General features: G+C 46.3%; 1 protein-coding gene across 2 annotated transcripts in view; it reads left to right on the top strand.

The window, feature by feature from the left end:
- The window catches only part of LOC109869436 (nuclear receptor coactivator 3), a 114,157-nt gene that overhangs the window by 76,928 nt on the left and 15,609 nt on the right, over positions 1–21,620 (top strand). For both annotated transcript variants that reach the window (XM_020459599.2, XM_031804447.1), the window contains 4 exons: positions 8,305–8,412; positions 9,320–9,480; positions 20,961–21,061; positions 21,169–21,343. In XM_020459599.2, the coding sequence (XP_020315188.1) occupies positions 8,324–8,412; positions 9,320–9,480; positions 20,961–21,061; positions 21,169–21,343 (526 nt within the window). In that variant the 5' untranslated portion in view covers positions 8,305–8,323. The remainder of the gene's footprint in view (positions 1–8,304; positions 8,413–9,319; positions 9,481–20,960; positions 21,062–21,168; positions 21,344–21,620) is intronic.

Below are 21,620 nucleotides of genomic sequence, written 5' to 3'. Positions count from 1 at the left end.
AACTACCTTATCCCCATACTGTTATTTATTTTATTAATCTTGCTCCTTTGCACCCCAGTATCTCTACTTCCACATTCATCTTCTGCACATCTATCACTCCAGTGTTTAATTGGTATATTGTAATTACTTTGCCACAAAGGCCTATTTATTTATTTCTACCGTATTATTGACTGTATGTTTGTTTATTCCATGTGTAAGTCTGTTGTATGTTTCGAACTGCTTTGCTTTATCTTGGCCAGGTCGCAGTTGCAAATGAGAACTTGTTCTCAACTAGCCTACCTGGTTAAATATAGGTGAAATAAAACAAATAAAAGGAGCAGATTTGATTGATTCAGGGCATAATGTACAGACAAGTGTATGGTATGGTGCAAGTACAGTGGAGTTAAACCTAGGCATTGAGTGACGATGAGAGAGGTTGCATCTCTGGAGGCGCCAGATAACCTAGGTGCGGTCTCCGCAAGTTTGGGGAGTGGGACAAAGGAGCTATCTGAGGCATGTTGAGTGGAACTAGGGGCTCTGCAGTAAAATAAAACAATGAGATCTACCCTAAACAACAGCATACAAGGCATATTGACATTAGAGAGAGGCAGTAAGCATTCACAGGTGCTGATTGGGAGAGCTAAGACAACAACGGGTAAATGGCGATGAATGGGCAGAGATGGTCAGTTAGCTAAACACAGGGCCGGAGTTCGAGTCTGGGGCCGACAGATAAACAAAATGAAGTACCGTGTTAATGAACAGTTAGGAAAATGTGGCGAAGGACATTTGATCTGCAGCATTTTAAATTTACCGGACATTTGAGAAATGTACAGGATCTATATGCATTGAGTGCGTAACCTGATTAGGGCGTTCACCCAGTGGTTAGAATGACAGAAATCACATTTAGATAATTGTATTTCATAATAAAAGAACACGCAAGTCGAATATTGCAATGATGTGCTGTCTTTCTTACCGAATTCTGATGTACACTTTGAAGATGTTAGAATAACGGTCCACTTTTACTTTTCCTCAGCCAACAAGACATGTAACGAACAGCAAAATCCATGGCTTATGTCAATCTACTATCCCCTATAGTAGAAAAGTTGACCTATAGATCAGCTTGTTCGAGACTCTGGGACAGTTGTGGGACGATAGATCCCTGTGGTATTTCATTTAAAAAAGTTAAAAAGCAATAAGTCTGATGCAACAGATGAGAACGTTTATCTTAAAATGTTGATAAACTATTATTTTTTTAAGCTTACGAGGCAGTAGAGTAAGCGTGCATGTTCTGTCCATAGTGAAATTAGTGTGAAAACAATTGACAAAATCGCACCGCACAAGCAAGCAGTTTCATGAGACAGAGGAAAATATCAGTTTGAAATTTTGAAAGTTGGGAGATCTAATATGCAACAACTAGCGTGGGTTGCTAATATGACTAGGGTTGTGCCTTTGGCTACTGGACAATGAAAGAATGTTCATATAAAAATGATTTTCTCCATGAATATGGTCTGATTTTGGCTACGCTACTTTGAAGGTAAGACATGCCTCATATATAATAAAACGGTCAACTTTCAAACAATGAGGTATATGTTTATTCTTACTGCCTCCAGCTCATTACAAAGTGGTGTGTGACGTGCTGATGTAGCTTGCCTTCCGTTGCCTATGCATTTGCTGTTTGAGATGCTGCTGTAGTAGCAGCTCTTGCACTGTCTGACAGATTTGTTGCGTAAAGACTCTGTATGCTGTACGTGTATGATAAATAAAATACATAATGAATATACTATATACACCTGGACTTTGAACTACTCCCCTCTGGGCACAGGTATAGGGCACCCCTCAGCAGGAAAAACAGAACTAGACAATAATTTGTGCCAGGTGTGATATCCCTCCTAAATAGCTCGGGCTAATGTTCCTATCGACTCCGTGAGGCCAGCAGCAGGCTAGTCTTTTTTCTTTTTTATGTTTTCTTTTTCTTTATTATAATTATAATTATTTTATTGGTATGTAACTGTTATGGAAGTTGTATTGTCAATTTTGTTTTGTATTTAAACGCCACTTTAAATGTGTACATCACCCTGCAACAAAATTTCCCCATGGGAACAATAAAATCAGTAAGTAAGTACTAAATTATGCAAATGAACCTATAGACCGATAAGCATGATCAGTCAAATGTATTTCCATCAATTGTTATTTCATTGAATAGTCTAAAAAGCATTTCGCAGTGGGATTTTCTCTTCTCTGACAATTGGCCAGCACTGATTTTTATCGTCTTTTAAAAAATATATATATAATAATAACCGGCTAACGGAAACCCTGGTCCACACTAAGGGAGGCAGAGCATCACACCACTGTCCAACATTGTCGAGCATTAATTTAGGTGACGTTATCAGGTAGGAAGTTAAGACCCAGATGCAAACAACGTCAAATTAACAATGGTTTAATAATCCAACAGGGGCAGGCAATAGACAGGTCAAGGCAGGCTCGGGTCAGTAAACCAGAGGTTGGGCAATGGTACCGGACGGCAGGTAGGCTCAGGGTAGGCAGAGGTCAATAATCCAGAGGTCGGGCAAAGGTACAGGACGGCAGGCAGTGTCAGGGACAGGTAGAGTGGTCAGGCAGGCGGGCTCAGAACCAGGAGGGCGAGAAAAAAGAGAGACTGGGAAAAGCAGGAGCTGAAACACAAAAATGCTGGTTGACTTGACAAACAAGCTGAACTGGCAAAAGACAAACAGAGAAGAAAGGTATAAATACACAGGGGATAATGGGGAAAATGGGTGACACCTGGAAGTGGGTGGTAACAATCACAAAGAGGGGCCCTACCTGGGCACATACCTGTTCGACGGTGCTGGCGGTGGAAGTCGGCGATGAGGGCTGGGTCCAGGATGTTTCTAGTGTATACCCAGCACTTCTCGTCCAGGCCAATAACCCTCCTAGTCAACCAGGTACTGGAAACCCCTGCCCTGTGGTCGAACACTTAGGAGGCGTCTCACTGTGTCAGCCATCGATGACACAGGGAGATGTGGTGGGCCTGGAAACACAAGACAAAAGGGCTGTGAGACACATTCTTAATCATAGACACATGGAAAGTAGGGTGAATACAGAGGGTACTGGGGTAACAAAAGACGAACAGTAGTGGAGCTTATTCTAGAGATAGCGAACGTCCGATGAAACGGGAGAAAGTTGACACCTGAAGAGCCATACCCTCAGCCCAAGCCGATAGCGTGGAGCAGGTGTCCTGTGGCGATCCGCTTGTCGCCTATACCCTCTTCAACAGAGGGGCCCAGGCTCTCTTCCAGGTACGGCGAAAGCGGCGGATGAACATCTGGGCAGAGGGACTGCTGACTCCTCCTCTTTTGTTAGGGGAAGAGCGGAGGCTGATATTCCAAGGAAGACTCGAAGGGCGAGAGACCCGTGGAAGAGCAAGGAAGGTGGATGCGAGCGTACTCAACCCATACCAGTTGCTGATTCCAGGTGGCAGGGTTGGCGGAGACTAGGCAGCAAAGAGTTGTCTCTACGTCCTGGTTGGCCCGCTCCGTCTGGCCGTTGGACTGGGGGTGGATTCTGGGGGACAGGCTGGCAGACAACCCAATGAGCGTGCGGAACGCCTTCCAGAACCGGGACAAGAACTGAGGACCCTGGTTGGAGACCATGTCCAACGGGAGGCCGTGGATCCAGAAGATGTGCTGCACCATAAGGTGGGCCCTCTCCTTGGCCGAGGGTAGTTTGGGGAGAGGAATGAAGTGGGCAGCTATGGAAGACCGGTCGGCCACAGTCAGGATGGCAGTGTTGCCTTCAGACGGGGGCAGACCTGTGACGAAGTCCAGGGATATATGGGACCAGGGACGGTGAGGGACAGGCAGTGGTTGGAGAAGATCAGCCGGAGCTTGCCGAAGAGTCTTGTTCTGTGTGCAGGCCGTGCAGGTGGCGATAAACGCGGCAACATACAGAACCATAGTAGGCCACCAAATGCGTCGTTGCACGAAGGCCAGGGTCCAACGAGAGCCCAGGTGATAGGCAAGCCTGGAGGAGCCGCGGAGGAACAGTGTCAGGCACAAACATCCGGTTATCTGCCCCCCCCCCCCCCCCCCCCCGTGTTTGGCTGGGACTGCTGTGCCTCCCAGACCTGTTTCCCTATACCCCAGCTGAGTGCCGTCAACAGGCATGAGGTGGGAAGGATGGTCTCGGGCTCTGGGGTTGTAACCGTGGGGTTATAGCGGTAAGACAGGGCATCCGGCTTTACGTTCTTGGACCCCGGCCAGTAGGAGAGGGAAAATTTGAACCAGGTAAACAGCAGGGCCCATCTCACGTGCCTGGAGTTGAGGCGCTTGGCGGTGCAGAGATACTCCAGGTTTGTGTGGTCGGTCCACACAATAAATGGATGTTCCGCCCATTCTAGCTGTGAGAAGATCCCGATTCCCCACATCATAGTTCCTCTCCATGGAATTAAGGCGGTGTGAGAAGGCGGCATAGGGATGCAACTTAAGGTCCATGGCAGAATGTTGGGACAGGACAGCCCCCACTCTGACATCCGAAGCATCGGCCTCCACCACGAGCTGACACGAGCTAACCCCACCACGTACTGACACGAGCTGGCCACGAGCTAACCCCGGATAAAGTGGCAATAAAAGTTGGCGAACCCCAGGAAGCGTTGCAGCTGCACCCTGGATGTAGACTGAGGCCAATCCAGCACCTCTCTCACCTTCATGGGATCCATCTGGACACACCCAGCAGAGATGATGTAGCCCAGAAAGGGAATGGTGGAGCAATGGAACTCACACTTTTCAGCCTTAACAAACAACTGGTTCTCCAGAAGGCGCTGGAGAACATGTCAGATGTAGAGCATGTGTTCTTGGGGAGAGCGTGAGAATACGAGGATGTCATCGATGTACACGAAGACGAACCGGTTCAGCATGTCACAGAGAACATCATTCACCAGAGCCTGGAACACGGCAGGGACGTTGGTGAGGCCAAAGGGCAAGACCAGATATTCGTAGTGGCCGCTGGTCGTGTTAAAGGCGGTCTTCCACTCGTCCCCCTCCCGTAATGTCATTGAGTCCTCGGTAGTCAATGCACAGGTGTCTTGTCCTTTTCTTCACGAAGAAACCTGTGCCAGCGGGAGAGGAAGAGAGACGGATAAATCTTGTAACTAGGGAGTCCCCAATGTAGGTCTCCATAGCCTTGATCTCTGGTCCCGAAAGAGTACAGACGTCCCCAGGGCGGCGTGGTGCTAGGGAGAAGGTCAATCCCGCAGTCATAGGGGCAGTGCGGCGGAAGGGAAGTGGCCTGGGATTTGCTGATCACTTCCAGGAGGTCCTGGTACTCCGCGGGAATGACAGAGAGGTCCGGAGCAACTTCTGAGCCCCCAGGAAGACGTCCCAGGGCAGGTTGCGCCGACTTCAGACAATAGGCGTGGCAGAACGGACTTCAGCCCATGATAGCATGGGCTGAGGGGATTATGTCATGGAGCCAGGAGAATCCCAAAACCACAGGAATCTGGGGGAACTTGATGAGCAGGAATTCCCTGACACTGTGATTCCCTGACACATCTAGGTTAATAGGAGTGGTGTTATGGGTGACCCGATCTATAGCGCATCCATCCAGCTCTCTAACATCCATGGGAATGGAAAGGGGATGAGTGGGGATGTTCAGCTCGGAAGCCAGTGTGGCGTCCAAAAAGCTCTCGTCAGCCCCAGAGTCAATGATTACCCGGAGAGATTTGGACTGGTTTCCCCACAACAGAATGACATGAAAAAGGGGTGCGAGTAAGGGAAGCAGAAAAGTTCTCAATGTGGCCCACCAGAGTAGTCACTACCGGTGAGCCTGGTCTTTTACAGTGCAAGAGGACACAAAATGACCAAAAGTCCAGCAATACAGACAGCACCTTGTGTTGATCCTGTGTTGCCGGTCCGCTGGCAACAGCCCAGCCCAGGCTTGAGAAACAGTGCCTTGGCCGTCTTTGGTGACGCGAGGAAGGTCGGAAAACCTTGGGTGCTCTCGTCCTTGACCTCTTTCAGGACGCCGTGCAGGAACATGTCACACAGTGCTTCCTGGTTCCACGCACTCTCCACTGCCAACGTGCGGAAATCCACCGCATAGTCAGCCACTCCGCAGGCATTCCTGCCGGAGCTGGATTAGCTTCCGGGCAGCTTCTCTCCCGGAGAACTGGGCATCAAAAACCTTCCTCACCTCTCCCATGAACCCCTCCAGACTCACGCACATGGCCGGCTGCTGTTCCCATACGGCCGTAGCCCAGGTAAGAGCCCTCCCAGACATCAGCGTGATGAGGTAGGCTGTCTTGGAGCGATCTGAGGGGAAGGAGGACTGAAGCTCAATATTGAGGGCACACAGCTAAAAACGCCCGACGGGTGCTTGGTTCCTCATTAAAGCATTCCGGGGGAGGTAAACGGGGCTCCCGGGAAGGTGGAGTGGCCGGTGGGGTGGCGCTGCTAACTGCCGAGTTACTGAGGGTAGGCTGTCCCCCAGACAACCCGCGGAATTGCTCCAGCAGCATGTCCAACGCCCGGTCATGGCACTCAGCCAATGTTTGGACCCCTCCATAAGACCACAAAGCAATTCCTTGTGCCTACCAATGGAGGCTCATTGGGAGAAGATGGCATTGCGCAGCTGGCCCGGGTCTGCTGGGCCTGTTCGTACGGTCAGGTAGGAAGGTAAGACCCAGATGCAGACAACGTCAAATTATCAATGGTTTAATAATCCAACAGGGGCAGGCAATAGACAGGTCAAGGCAGGCAGGGATCAGTAAACCAGAGGTCGGCAAAGGTACAGGATGGCAGGCAGGGTCACGGGCAGGCAGAGTGGTCAGGCAGGCGGGCTCAGATTCAGGACAGGCAAGGGTCAAAACCAGGAGGGTGAGAAAAATAGAGACTGGGGAAAAGCAGGTGCTGAGACACAAAAACGCTGGTTGACTTGACAAACAAGCCGAACTGGCAACAGACAATCAAAGAACACAGGTATAAATACAAAGGGGATAATGGGAAAGATAGGTGACACCTGGAGGGGAGTGAAGACCATCACAAAGACAGGTGAAATAGATCAGGGTGTGACAGATGTTGCCGGACCAGCAGGCTTGATCGAATGCATAGGCTGGGTAAAACATCTGTTCTTGAGTCGTTCTAGTGGGCTAATTTTATAATGCAATATTTGGAGTTGAGTCAACCGCTGGGATAATGTAGCAACAAACTTAGTCTTTCTGTGAAGCCGATCGTATGTCCTTGCAATGATTAAAATTAAAATATGTATCACAGTGATGGATAAACATTAGGCTACCACTAATAATTATAACAAACTATCTGTAAAATAAATGGATAGAATGAGAGAATGGCGACACTGCTTCCTTTCCCTCTGGTGGATTTATTTTCTATTCATTAGAGGCTTCATGCATGTCAGTCAGAGGGTAACCATGTAATCAATGGAATAAAAATTATGCATTGCTGTGAAGGTTAAGAAAGGCACTGGAGTGTGGTTCTCCTCCCGATCGTGCACCACAGAGACTCAAAGCTCATGGGCCTGTCTACATGCGTCCTTTTCTTCTTTCTCTCTCCTCCCTCTCTCTTCCACTCCTTCTCTCACTCTCTTCCCCCTCTCCCTCTCTGCTCCCTCTCTCTGTCTCCCACCGCTCTCTTATCCTCCTGCTCTCTTCCTGAATCTCCCTCTATGTCCTCTCCCTTTCTGTCTCCTACCTCATTCACTCTCCCTCCTTTTGCATTCACTCTCTCTCCCCCTGCCCCCTCTCACTTTTCCCCAGCGTCACTGGTAAAGAAATGGACTAATCAGCATAGACTTCCTGCTGCCGACTTCTCGCTCTCCTCTCCCCCCTCCTTTGCCAGCCCACTTCCTGTATACCGAGTGTGATGCATTGTGGGAGACAGACGTCTGTCTTAACCGGGTTAGTCGTGCAGCCTGGCTTACTGTCAGAGACGCTGCTAATCCTGCTACGTGTGTGTGTGTGTCTGTGTGTCTGTCTGTGCCGGTCCTACACACACTCTACCCTGAAAGAGAAGGAAGCAGACGTTGCTAAATGCAATATCGATTTTTCATATTGTGCCAAGAGTGTCTTATTTGCATAATATAAGCTTAAGAGTACCCTGGTTGTATATATATATTTAACATAAAGCTTCTCCTTCATGTCGGTGTGGGTGTCTGTCTTTGGGTTTGAACAATAGCCATAAGGTTAGATGTGTTTATATATGGAGGTTTCCTACACCTGTTTGTCTTTTTCCCTCACAGCCACATTAACATATTATTGGCCATCCCTCAAATTATCTCACCTGTTGTCAAAGGGTTTGTGTTTCCTGTCCCTGTCAGGTGCTGATATGTGTACACGATGAGCGGACTGGGGGACAACTCCATGGAGCCTCTGAGCTCGGAAAACCGAAAACGCAAGCTTTCCACCTGCGACACGCCCGGTCTGGGGTGAGTAGGGGGCTGGTGACAAAACATACAAATATATTTTGCCAAGTCCGATAATACACATTTTTATTCATACATTTGGAATTACAACAGGGTGTATGTAGCCTTTTTACTGTATTCTACTATAGGTCAACCCTGGCTACAAACTCTGGAGATCACTAGTAGCTGTCATTCACCTTAAGAGTATCTAGTCTACACTCAAGTCTACACAGGCAGCCCAATTCAGATTTTTTGCACCCCTAATTGGTCTTTTGACCATTCACATCAGATCTTTTCACATCAGATATTTTTCAGAGCTGATCTGATTGGTCAAAATGCCAATTAGTAAAATAAAAGATCAGAATTGGGCTGCCTGTGTAAACATAGCCAAGTTGTACCAGTTTGAAACCGGTTACACAATATTTGACCATTAGATTATTTTGGTGGGATATTGGGTTAAGCTCAACATTGACCTGTTGGAAACCAGTTTCTGTTTGAATAGTCTGAAAATCCATTCTCAAAGTCATGGAAGGTTGACTGTGTATGTCCAAGCATGGATGAGTCAATGCTCAGAGAATGAAAGATTGTTATTGTAGTGATCGAACCACATCCCCAGAATGCTATACTGTACTTGACATTCGGCACATTAAAGACTCTGGGCAGATTCGGTAACCTTAAACATGGAAATAGGCCGTTTTCGTAGTCAAACTACCAGCGTCATATTCAGTCGGGCATGATTTTTTGTAATTTTTTAAAAGTGTTTTGAAATGGATAACAAATACAAGCATTTCTTATTGTACAATTTCAGGTAGTCCCTCCCTGTTTCAGTCCATTTTCTTCCATTTGGTGCCTAATGAATAGAACCCTGGTAAAACAACTGTAAATAATAATGGTGAATACCGGTAATAACACATAGTGGTACACCCTGTAGGTGTGAGCGGAGACGGCGGGAGCAGGAGACTAAATACATCGAGGAGCTGGCCGAATTGATCTCTGCCAACCTCGGTGACATCGACAGCTTCAACGTCAAGCCAGACAAGTGTGCCATCCTCAAGGAGACGGTGCGCCAGATCAGACAAATAAAAGAGCAGGGTGAGTAGAGACAGACACCCATTGTAGCCGTGGGTAACCCATTAGTAATATCTGCAACTTTATCACTGACTACACAGTACCACTGCTAGACATGGCTGTCTCAGAACCAGTACTGTGGCAATGACAGAAATGGCACCCTATTCCCTATTTTGGACACTACTTTTTGTCAGCCTTTGGACAAGACTAATAGTAAACCCATCACCATTACTTTCATCATATCGTCCCTTAAATCTGTGGCTCCCAATGTTGTTAGTGCACCTAAAACATGTGGAGTGTTATTGGCCTTGATCATAGTCTAGCAGATGTGAACGTAGCACTGGAGAGGCACTGGTTTAGCACTGGAGTGGCACTGGTTTAGCACTGGAGTGGCACTGGATTAGCACTGGAGTGGCACTGGTTTAGCACTGGATTAGCACTGGTGTGGCACTCGTGTGGCACTGGATTAGCACTGGAGTGGCACTGGTTTAGCACTGGAGTGGCACTGGATTAGCACTGGTTTTGCACTGGAGTAGCAGCACTGGTTTAGCACTGGATTAGCACTGGAGTGGCACTGGATTAGCACTGGAGTGGCACTGGTTTAGCACTGGAGTGGCACTGGATTAGCACTGGAGTGGCACTGGATTAGCACTGGTTTAGCACTGGAGTGGCACTGGAGTGGCACTGGAAAGCCAGATGGGCTAAGAGGGAGGCAATTAGAGCTGATAGTATGGAGCAGGTCTGTGAGAGGGCTGGAGCCCTGGCTGTGTGTCTTTCCCCCAGAGCAGCTGGGCCAGGGAGAGGAGGGGAGGGGAGGGATGGAGGAGAGGGAGAACTGTGGGCCCAGGTGCACAGAGCCACAGACTCATCCATCACTCATTCATCTCCAGACCATTTCACAGCCTGGGCTGTTGGGGATTGTTTGGGGGGAACTTTGGCAGGGCTTTGTGTGCATGTCACTTCTTCTGTGTGCCTGTCTGTGTGTGTCTGTGTGTGTCTGTGTGTGCGTGTGTGTGTGCGTGCGTGTGTGTGTGTGTGTGTGTGTGTGTGTGTGTGTGTGTGTGTGTGTGTGTGCGTGCGAGAGCAACTATGGTTGTGTAACTGCCGTTACAGGTAATCAAAGTGGACTGCTTTGCCTCCGTTATTGTCTGGTACAATCTTGTTGAAGTTGTTGTAGATAGTGATTAATTTGCCGACTTTTACAGTACTTTTGATGCATGTTTCATTCCCCCTTTGGATAGGCACCACAGGTGTTCACAATGGCTTGGAGGCACAGGAGGTTGGTGGTATCTTAATTAGGGAGGACAGGCTCATAGTAGCGGCTGAGATGGAGTAAATGAAATGGAATAGAACACATAAAACTCATGGTTTCCATGTGTTTGATACCATTCCATTTACTCCAATCCAGTCATTATTATGAGCCGTCCTCCCCTCAGCAGCATTCTGTGATGGGCATTGGTAGGGGAACCGCAGGGAGTAGTAGGCTTAGGTTGGCCCTAGACACTGATTTAAGATCAGTTTAGTGTCCTAGATCTAGCTGAGCCTAATTGAGTGGGAGGATTATAGTCTGAACAGAGACTGAGGCAGGGGGAAGTGACAGTCAGTCTGAACAGAGACCAAAACTAAGGCAGTGGGAGGTGATAGTCAGTCTGAATAGAGACCGAAACTGAGGCAAGGGGAGGTGACAGTCAGTCTGAACAGAGACCGAGACTGAGGCAGGGGGAGGTGACAGTTAGTCTCTGCCACCTCGACAGGAAGGGGAAGTACAGCTGGCACTGACTCTCCGGAGACAGGTTGCCATAGTTACCGGAAGTGAATAATAAAGTGCCATTGGATTTCACTCTTTACAACTCTGTCTGGTTCTCTCTTTCTTTCTTTCTTTCTTTCTTTCTATGAATTTGTTCTCAACCTTTCTCTTTCTTTATTTCTCTCTCTTTCACTCTCCCTCTGTCTACCCCTTCTCTCTCCCTCTGTCTCTCTACCTTTCCTTCTACCTCTCCACCACCTCCCTCTCCTTCTGCACCCCTCTTCCCATTTTCTCTATCCCCTCTCTCAATTAAATGTCAATTTAAGGGGCTTTATTGGCATGGGAAACATATGATAGCATTGACAAAGCAAGTGAAGTAGATAATAAACAAAAGTGAAATGAACAATAAAAATGAACAGTAAACATTAAGAATAAATGTGAAAATAGTTAAAGTACAAAATAAAATTAAAATAAACATAAATATGGGTTGTATTTACAATGGTGTTTGTTCTTCACTGGTTGCCCTTTTCTTGTGGCAACAGGTCACAAATATTGCTGCTGTGATTGCACACTGTGGTATTTCACACAATAAATATGGGAGTTTATCAAAATTGGGTTTGTTTTCAAAGTCTTTGTGGTCTGTGTAGTCTGTGGGAAATTAGTGTCTCTAATATGATCATACATTTGGCATGAGGATAGGAAGTGCAGCTCAGTTTCCACTTCATTTTGTGGCAGTGTGCACATAGCCTGTCTTCTCTTGAGAGCCAGGTCTGCCTACGGTGGCCTTTCTCAATAGCAAGGCTATGCTCACTGAGTCTGTAGATAGTCAAAGCTTTCCTTAAGTTTGGGTCAGTCACAGTGGTGAGGTATCCTAAGATTTGTATTTGACCATGTATATGTTTACCCATACATCTCCATTTTGGATAGATAACTCTTCGTGTTGTTGTTTGTTTAGTGTTTTCCAATTTTCCCAGAAGTGGTTCGAGTCTATGGATTCTTCAATTACGTTGAGCTGATTTCTGACGTACTGTTCCTTATTTTTCTGTAGTGTATTTCTGTATTGTTTTAGTGATTCACCATAGTAAAGGCTCAGGTTTTCTCGGTCTCTATGTTTTTGTTTGGAGAGGTTTCTAGATTTCTTTCTTTTGTTTTTGCATTCTTCGTAAAACCATTTGTCATTGTTATTAATTTTCTTCAGTTTTCTATTTGACTTTTTTAGATTTGATTGAGAAGCTGAGAGGTCAAATATACTATTTAGGTTTTCTACTGCCAAGTTTACATTTTCACTATTACAATGAAATGTTTTGTCCAGGAAGTTGTCTAAAAGGGATTGAATTTGTTGTTGCCTAAATGTTTTTTGGTAGGTTTCCACACTACTTTCCTTTCATCTAAAGTATTTCTTCATAATTATTCAGTTCCTTTGGCTTTGATGCCTCATGATTGAGTATTACTCTGTTCAAGTAGACTGTGATTTTGCTGTGACCTGATAAGGGTGTCAGTGGGCTGACTGAATGCTTTGAGAGACTCTGGGTTGAAGTCAGTGATAAAGTAGTCTACAGTACTACTGCCAAGAGATGAGCTATAGATGAGCTATAGATGTACCTACCCCTCGAAGCCTATCTTTGACTTTGTACATACCAGCGTACGACAGAGCTGCAGGAGTTGTGACCCGTTTTTTTTTGGTCATGTTGTGCCTTGGGAGGCATATAGGGCAGGGATTGCTGTCACCTCCAGGTAGGTGTTAGTCCCCCTGTGTGCTGAGGGTGTCAGGTTCTTGTCCAGTTCTGACATTTAGGCCTCCACAGACCAGTACATGTCCCTGGGCCTGGAAATGATTGATTTCCCCCTCTAGGATCTCTACCTTCAGAGCAGGGCTGGCTGTTTTTCTTTCTGTTTGCTGTATCTGTCCCCTCTGGGACCTAATCAGATGGAAGGATTCCTGTAGCCCAGCTCCAGATAGCTTCTGCATTAATACTGCTGTTGCCTAGTGCCTGCCTGGATCTCTGCCAGCCAGCCAGCCAGTCCCTCTTAAATCTCACACTAAATATAAAGTATGAAGGCAGCAAGGCAAGTTGCTACCTAGTCCAAACCATACACTATACTGCTCTGGTCTACGTCCAGCCCTGGTCTGGTCTCAGCCCCTTCGCTCCTCAGACAGAGAAGGCTGCATATGGATGTTGCTCCCCTTACCTGGTGCTTTGTGTGGAGGGAAGGTTGGGAAACGCTGACCCCTGGTGGTTGTTGGAGCTTTAATAAGTGGATTGTGATGTAGTTACACAGATCTGTGTCTAAAGAGTTTACTTTACACCTTTCACAGCTCATCTCTTCATATTTTTAATGTTTTCTTATTTGCACACACACTTGCACAGGAGATTGTACAGGAGATGTGTGTTAGGAATTCAAGGTGTGTTAGGAATTTAAGATGGCGCCGAAGGGGAGGGCTGCCATCTTATCGGCTCTTAACCAACCATGCTATTTTGTTTGTTTTTTCACGTTGTTCGTAATTTGTTTTGTACATAATGTTGCTGCTACCGTCTCTTATGACCCAAAAATAGCTTCTGGACATCAAAACTGAGATTACTCACCTCAAATTGGACGAGGAGTTCCTCATCAATGAGTCGGATGCGAGGGATATACGACAGACACCCGATCAGGCCCAGATCCCCGTGATTCGCTGGAAAGGGAAACGTAGGTTTCGCGGAAAGAGATCAGGATGCCTTGTGAGGATCAGGCGACGAGTGGCTAATCTGCCCTTGCCTTCCGTTCTGCTAGCTAACGTTCAATCGCCGGAAAATAAATGAGACGAACTGAAAGCACGTATATCCTACCAACGGGACATTAAAAACTGTAATATCTTATGTTTCACCGAGTCGTGGCTGAACGACAACATTAAGAACATACAGCAAGCAGTTTAAACACTCTATCGGCAGGACAGAACAGCAGCCTATGGTAAGTCACGGGGCGGAGGCCTACGCATATTTGTAAACAATAGCTGGTGCATGATATCTAAGGAAGTCTCAAGGTTTTGCTCGCCTGAGGTAGAGGTAGAGTATCTTGTGATAAGCTGTAGACCATACTATCTACCTAGAGATTTTTCATCTGTATTTTTCGTAGCTGTCTTACATACCACCACAGACCGAGGCTGGCACTAAAACCGCACTCAATGAGCTGTGTTCCGACATAAGCAAACAGGAAAACGCTCATCCAGAGGCGGCCCCCCTAGTGCCCAGGGACTTTAATGCAGGAAAACTTCAATCAGTTTTACCTCATTTCTATCAGCATGTTAAGTGTGCAACCAGAGGGAAAAAAATTCTAGACCACCTTTACTCCACACACAGAGACGTGTTCAAAGCTCGCCCTCAATTTGGCAAATCTGACCATAACTCTATCCTCCTGATTCCTGCTTACAAGCAAAAATTAAAGCAGGAAGCACCAGTGACTCGGTCTATAAAAAGTGATCAGATGAAGCAGATGCTAAACTACAGGACTGTTTTGGAAGCACAGACTGGAATATGTTCTGGGATTCTTCCGTTGGCATTGAGGAGTACAACACATCAGTCACTGGCTTTATCAATAAGTGCATCGAGGACGTCATCCCCACAGTGACTGTACGTACATACCCCAACCAGAAGCCAAGCCAACATTCGCACTGAGCTAAAGGGTAGAGCTGCCACTTTCAAGGAGTGGGACTCTAACCCGGAAGCTTATAATAAATCCCGCTATGCCCTACAACGAACCATCAAACAGGCAAAGCGTCAATACAGGACTAAGATCGAATCGTACTACACCGGCTCCGATGCTCGTCGGATGTGGCAGTGCTTGCAAACTATTACAGACTACAAAGGGAAGCACAGCCAAGAGCTGCCCAGTGACACAAGCCTACCAGACAAGCTAAATAACTTCTATGCTCGCTTCGAGGTAAGTAGCACTGAAACATGCATGAGACCATCAGCTGTTCCGGACAACTGTGTGATCACGCTCTCCGCAGCCGATGTGAGTAAGACCTTTAAACAGGTCAACATTCACAAGGCCGCAGGGCCAGACGGATTACCAGGATGTGTACTCCGAGCATGCGCTGACCAACTGGCAAGTGTCTTCACTGACATTTTCAACTGCTCCCTGTCTGAGTCTGTGATACCAACATGTTTCAAGCAAACCACTGTCGTGTCTTTACTATCATTAACTGAAGACTGATAGTTTTTATCAAAAATTCTCTGTAATTAGTTATTACGCGATCAACTGATTAATCACGTAACTAATTAACTAGGAAGTCGGGGCACCAAGGAAAAATATTCAGATTACAAAGTTATCATTTCCCAAAATAACTTTTCAGATATTTTATCTGATCAATTAGTCTTCGAATTAATTAATTATTTACTTTACCTCACGTTAGTCTCATTCCTAACGTCGTAAATTATTGGTTATCTACACGAACCCAGTCGTCACTATGAGTCATCCATACATCAATTCATTGTCTTAAATCATTTATTTATTACTAACTAAGTAATTCAGAGAAATGCATAAACAAACAAGGTAAATGTGGTTACATGAAATGATAGGAGAATGTGCCCTAGTGGGCTAAACCGGCATGGCGGCTTATTAGACAAAAGGGGAAGTGGGGGTCGACTAAGAAGTCATTACAGAGTGATAATTATAACAATTGAAATGCTCATCCTTTGCACATGAACGCTCACTCATTCGGGAACAATTGCAATCAATATATATATTTACGCTCAGTGTGTCGTCTTGATCGCTGGTGAAAAGTTAATTTCTTTTGTAGAATTGTCCGTCTCTCTCCCTCTCTCTCTCGGTTGTGGTTAGAGGGGATTGTTCAGAGTGACATTCATTATAGAATGGTTGTTTCGGCAGTTGTCGTTCTTTGTGGACAATGATACCGAATTCCTAGCTGCAGACTAGTAATTAATATCAAAGACTTGTTCTTATTCTGTCGGTATCGATAGTCTAAGAGTTTAACCACGTATGGTTAAAAGATTCAGCAATAGTCTTACAACCCTTGTCCTCCTAATGGAGAAAAACATGGTCTGCAACCTTTAGCCATCTCGTAATTGAGGTAAGCTCGGTCTGCTGATAATTTCTCAAAGTTGGGTTTTATTCGGAATGGCAGAAAAGGGGCTGTCCCAGGAGGCCTGACCCTAACTGGGCTCAGGGGCGGTCCTCTGATTTAGTTCAAATCAAAAGGGAATTGTATCTTTCTTCATTGAACATGAAATTTGTTCGGACCTTAAGTGGATTTCATGAAATTTGTTCTCCATGAAAATCTACTCTCTCTCTGCTGTGTGGCCATGTGGCAGGGTCTTCTCAGGAATTTACGACGTCTCTCTGACTACAGCAACCTAGTTGAAGGAGGCAAGGGGGAGGTAGGGAGAGGGGGATGGGCTTGCTATACCCAAAGAGGCCAATGTCATGACATACCCCCCTGGTGGTTTGGATCTTGTTTGCCCTGCAAGTTAGAAATCAACATAAAATCATGAACACGTGATGTCCTGTTTGTAGATCATCGTTGTAGTCCCCTCTGGTGGTTGAACAAGGTAGGCTTTTCTGAAAGCGGAGCAGTCCACTACAAGGATGGCAGTTGATGTCCGGTTGGTGATCGCCGTTGCGGTCTCTTCTAGTGATGTACCTTGGTAGGTTCCCTGGAAGCTACAAAGTACCCCAGAGAGGGCCAGGGGATGTCCTGGTTGGTGATTGCTGTTGCCCCCCCCCCCCCCTCTGGTGGTTTACCTTGGTAGGCTCTCTGACAGCGGGGTATGCCGCCACAATGATGGGCCGTGGGTGTTCGGATTTGGGGTCGCCTTTCCGGTCCCGTCATCTGGTCGTCGTCCAGACTGGAAGATCTGGGCAGTAACTTAGGCAGATGTTAACAATGCACACACACTCATGAAATATATATAATTACATTCATTCCCCAATGAGCGGCGTTGTTGAACTAAGTGATGGTTGTATGGGGACTTTGTTTATGGCTCTATCACTTCCTAAGTGTCAAAGGAACTGAACCGAAAAGGAATGAAAGCATAAACAAAATATATATTTAAATATAAAAAGTATTTAGTCAGACACCAATTGTGCAAGTTCTCCCACATAAAAAGATGAGAGAGGCCTGTAATTTTCATCATAGGTACACTTCAACTATGACAGACAAAATGAGAAAAAAAATCCAGAAAATCACATTGTAGGATTTTTTATGAATTTATTTGCAAATTATGGTGGAAAATACGTTTTTGGCCACCTACAAACAAGCAAGATTTCTGGCTCTCACAAACCTGTAACTTCTTTTTTAAGAGGCTCCTCTGTCCTCCACTCATTACCTGTATTAATGGCACCTGTTTGAACTTGTTATCAGTATAAAAGACACCTGTCCACAACCTCAAACAGTCACACTACAAACTCCAAAATGGCCAAGACCAAAGAGCTGTCAAAGAACACCAGAAACAAAATTGTAGACCTGCACCAGGCTGGGGAGACTGAATCTGCAATAGGTAAGAAGCTTGGTTTGAATAAATCAACTGTGGGAGCAATTATTAGGAAATGGAAGACATATAAGACCACTGATAATCTCCCTCGATCTGTGGCTCCACGCAAGATCTCACCCCGTGGGGTCAAAATTATCACAAGAGCGGTGAGCAAAAATCCCAGAACCACACGGGGGGACCTAGTGAATGACCTGCAGAGAGCTGGGACCAAAGTAACAAAGCCTACCATCAGTAACACACTACGCTACCAGGGAATCAAATCCTGCAGTGCCAGACGTGTCCCCCTGCTTAAGCCAGTACATGTCCAGGCCCGTCTGAAGTTTGCTAGAGAGCATTTGGATGATCCAGAAGAAGATTGGGAGCATGTCATATGGTCAGATGAAACCAAAATAGAACTTTTTGGTAAAAACTCAACTCATCATGTTTGGAGGACAAAGAATGCTGAGTTGCATCCAAAGAACACCATACCTAATGTGAACCATGGGGGTGGAAACATCATGCTTTGGTGCTGTATTTCTGCAAAGGGACCAGGACGACTGATCCGTGTAAAGGAAAGAATGAATGGGGTCATGTATCGTGAGATTTTGAGTGAAAACCTTCCATCAGCAAGGGCATTGAAGATGAAACGTGGCTGGGTCTTTCAGCATGACAATGATCCCAAACACACCGCCCGGGCAACGAAGGAGTGGCTTCGTAAGAAGCTTTTCAAGGTCCTGGAGTGGCCTAGCCAGTCTCCAGATCTCAACCCCATAGAAAATCTTTGGAGGGAGTTGAAAGTCCATGTTGCCCAGCAACAGCCCCAAAACATCACTGCTCTAGAGGAGATCTGCATGGAGGAATGGGCCAAAATACCAGCAACAGTGTGTGAAAACCTTGTGAAGACTTACAGAAAACGTTTGACCTCTGTCATTGCCAACAAAGGGTATATAACAAAGTATTGAGATAAACTTTTGTTATTGACCAAATACTTATTTTCCACCATAATTTGCAAATAAATTAATTAAAAATCCTACATTGTGATTTTCTGGATTTTTTTTCTCATTTTGTCCATCATAGTTGAAGTGTACCTATGATGAAAATTACAGGCCTCTCTCATATTTTTAAGTGGGAGAACTTACACAATTGGTGGCTGACTAAATACTTTTTTGCCCCACTGTATGTTATCCACGGAGGAACTAACCTCACAACGGAAGTACTCTTTAAGTATTGAACCAGTCGTACGTGGTGTGATCGTGGTTAATGATTCTAATAATTTTCCTCCTGAATGGAGGATTCTATTTATTAGTGACATGTGTTAACCATTGGAAGAGTGCACTGGAGATTCCCTTCCACGTGTTGCACTCTGAGTGACTCCTATGTCGCTATTGTCAAGGGTAATTTGATTGGTTAAGTCTCTAACCTTCTTACTGATTGTAGCTAGACTGACTGTTGCTGGTATTGGTACTGGTGCTCAAAGGGACCAGTTATCCTACCGATTTATTCTGAAATATTATACTACCGGAACACATGATTGGAGAATTGTACTAGTTGTATTGTAGTTGAACCTACACATGGCAAGGACTGATTATTGTTGCCATTTGTATTGGAGGTGGACAAGTCCACTGGACTTCCTTTACGACCAGTGTGGTACACCTCAGTACTATCTTAGATGTGTTCTAAGATAATCCCCGTCTAGGGGCCTGTCTGCTCCTCACTGTTCTCATAGGGGAGTTTACAACTAGATTTGATTTATGCTCTGGTGGCCTCGTACGGTGTTGTCCGTAGTCTCGACCCCCCCACCGGCCTCGATGAGGCTCATGATGGGTCTGGGCTACTATTCCCCCCCTTTGTGTCTCCGCCCCCCCCCCCCCCCCACCAGCGGGTGGTGTTGGTGTCCGAGGCGCAAACGAAAACACTGCCATTTCCCACCTGGACAAAAGGAACACCTATGTGAGAATGCTATTCATTGACTACAGCTCATCGTTCAACACCATAGTTCGCTCAAAGCTCATCACAAAGCTAAGGACCCTGGCACAAAACACCTCCCTCTGCAACTGGATCCTGGACTTCCTGACGGGCCACCCCCAGGTGGTAAGGGTAGGTAACAACACATCCACCACACTAATCCTCAACACAAGGGCCCCTCAGGGGTGCGTGCTCAGTACCCTCCTGTACTCCCTGTTCCCTCATGACAAGCACGACTCCAACACCATCATTAAGTTTGCTGATGACACAACAGTGGTAGGCCTGATCACTGACAACGATGAGACAGCCTATAGGGAGGAGGTCTGAGACCTGACCGTGTGGTGCCAGGACAACAACCTCTTCCTCAATGTGATCAAGACAAAGAAGATGAATGTGGACTACAGGAAAAGGAGGACGGAGCACGGCCCCATTCTCATCGACGGGGCTGTAGTGGAGCAGGTTGAAAGCTTCAAGTTCCTTGGCGTCCACATCACCAACAAACTAACATGGTCAAAGCAAACTTAGACAGTCATGAAGAAGGCACGACAAAACCTATTCCCCCTCAGGAGACTGAAAAGATTTGGCATTGGTCCTCAAATCCTGAAAATGTTTTACAGCTGCACCATCGAGAGCATCCTGACCAGTTGCATCACTACCTGATATGGCAACTGCTCGGCCTCCGACCGCAAGGCACTACAGAGGGTAGTGCAAATGGCCCAGTACATCACCGGGGCCCAGCTTCCTGCCATCCAGGATCTCTATACCAGGTGGTGTCAGATGAAGGCCCTAAAAATTGTCAACGACTCCAAACACCCTAGTCATAGAATGTTCTCTCAGCTTCCGCACGTCAAGCGGTATTGGAGTGCCAAGTCTAGGTCCAAGAGGCTTCTAAACAGCTTCTACCCCCAAGCCATAAGACTCCTGAATGGCTAATCAAATGCCCCCCCACCCATCTTGCTGCTACTCTCTGTTATTACCTATGCATTGTCACTTAAATAACTCTACCTACATGTACGTAATTACCTCAATTACCTCGACACCGGAGCCCCCGCACATTGACACATTGACACGTTGACTCTGTACCGGTTCCCTCTGTATATAGCCCCGCTATTGTTATTTACTGCTGCTCTTTAATTATTTGTTATTCTTATCGCTTACATTTTGGGGGGTATTTTCTTAAAACTGCATTGTTGGTTAAGGGCTTGTAAGGTCTACACCTGCCCATGTGATAAATGTGAATAATAATCATTTGATTTGATTTTGGTACTGTGTACTTGATTGTAGAGTCAGGCATATCTGACTGTACTATCTCCTCCGTTCAGGCAAAGCGTCCTCCAATGATGACGATGTACAGAAGTCGGACGTGTCCTCCACGGGACAGGGGGTCATAGACAAAGACCACCTCGGGCCGCTTCTGCTTCAGGTGAGATCAAAGGTCACTACTCTCCTCTTTGATTGGCTGGCTGTGCTGACTCTGGCCTCTTATTGGCCTTTGTACTGACTGTTCATGTGTTTTCCCTCTTTCCTCAGGCCCTGGATGGTTTTCTGTTTGTGGTGAACCGGGAGGGCAGCATAGTGTTTGTGTCTGACAACGTGACCCAGTACCTGCAGTACAAACAGGAGGAGCTCATCAACACCTCCGTCTACAACATCCTCCATGAGGACGACAGGGAGGAGTTCCACAAGAACCTGCCCAAGACCAATGGTACCACACACACACACACACACACACACACACTGTGACCCACCTGCTCACACAGAGAGAGCTAGTGCTAAGCAGACAGAGCGTGGCAGAGCTGTCAGTCACACTCAGTGGGCCAGACAGTGTAAAACAGGCCTGTGTTATATTCAGATATCATGGCAGCCATCTGGAAACTACTCACTACTGAATAATGCACCTCTGCACTTCCCCAGCTTTCATTCTCTGTGTGTGTGTGTCTATTTATAAAGCTGATTAATTATGGATACGGGTGCTCAGCTGA

This window comes from Oncorhynchus kisutch, linkage group LG24 (assembly GCF_002021735.2).
Source record: "Oncorhynchus kisutch isolate 150728-3 linkage group LG24, Okis_V2, whole genome shotgun sequence".
NCBI classification, from domain to species: domain Eukaryota; kingdom Metazoa; phylum Chordata; class Actinopteri; order Salmoniformes; family Salmonidae; genus Oncorhynchus; species Oncorhynchus kisutch.
This window is presented reverse-complemented; position numbering and strand designations above follow the sequence as displayed.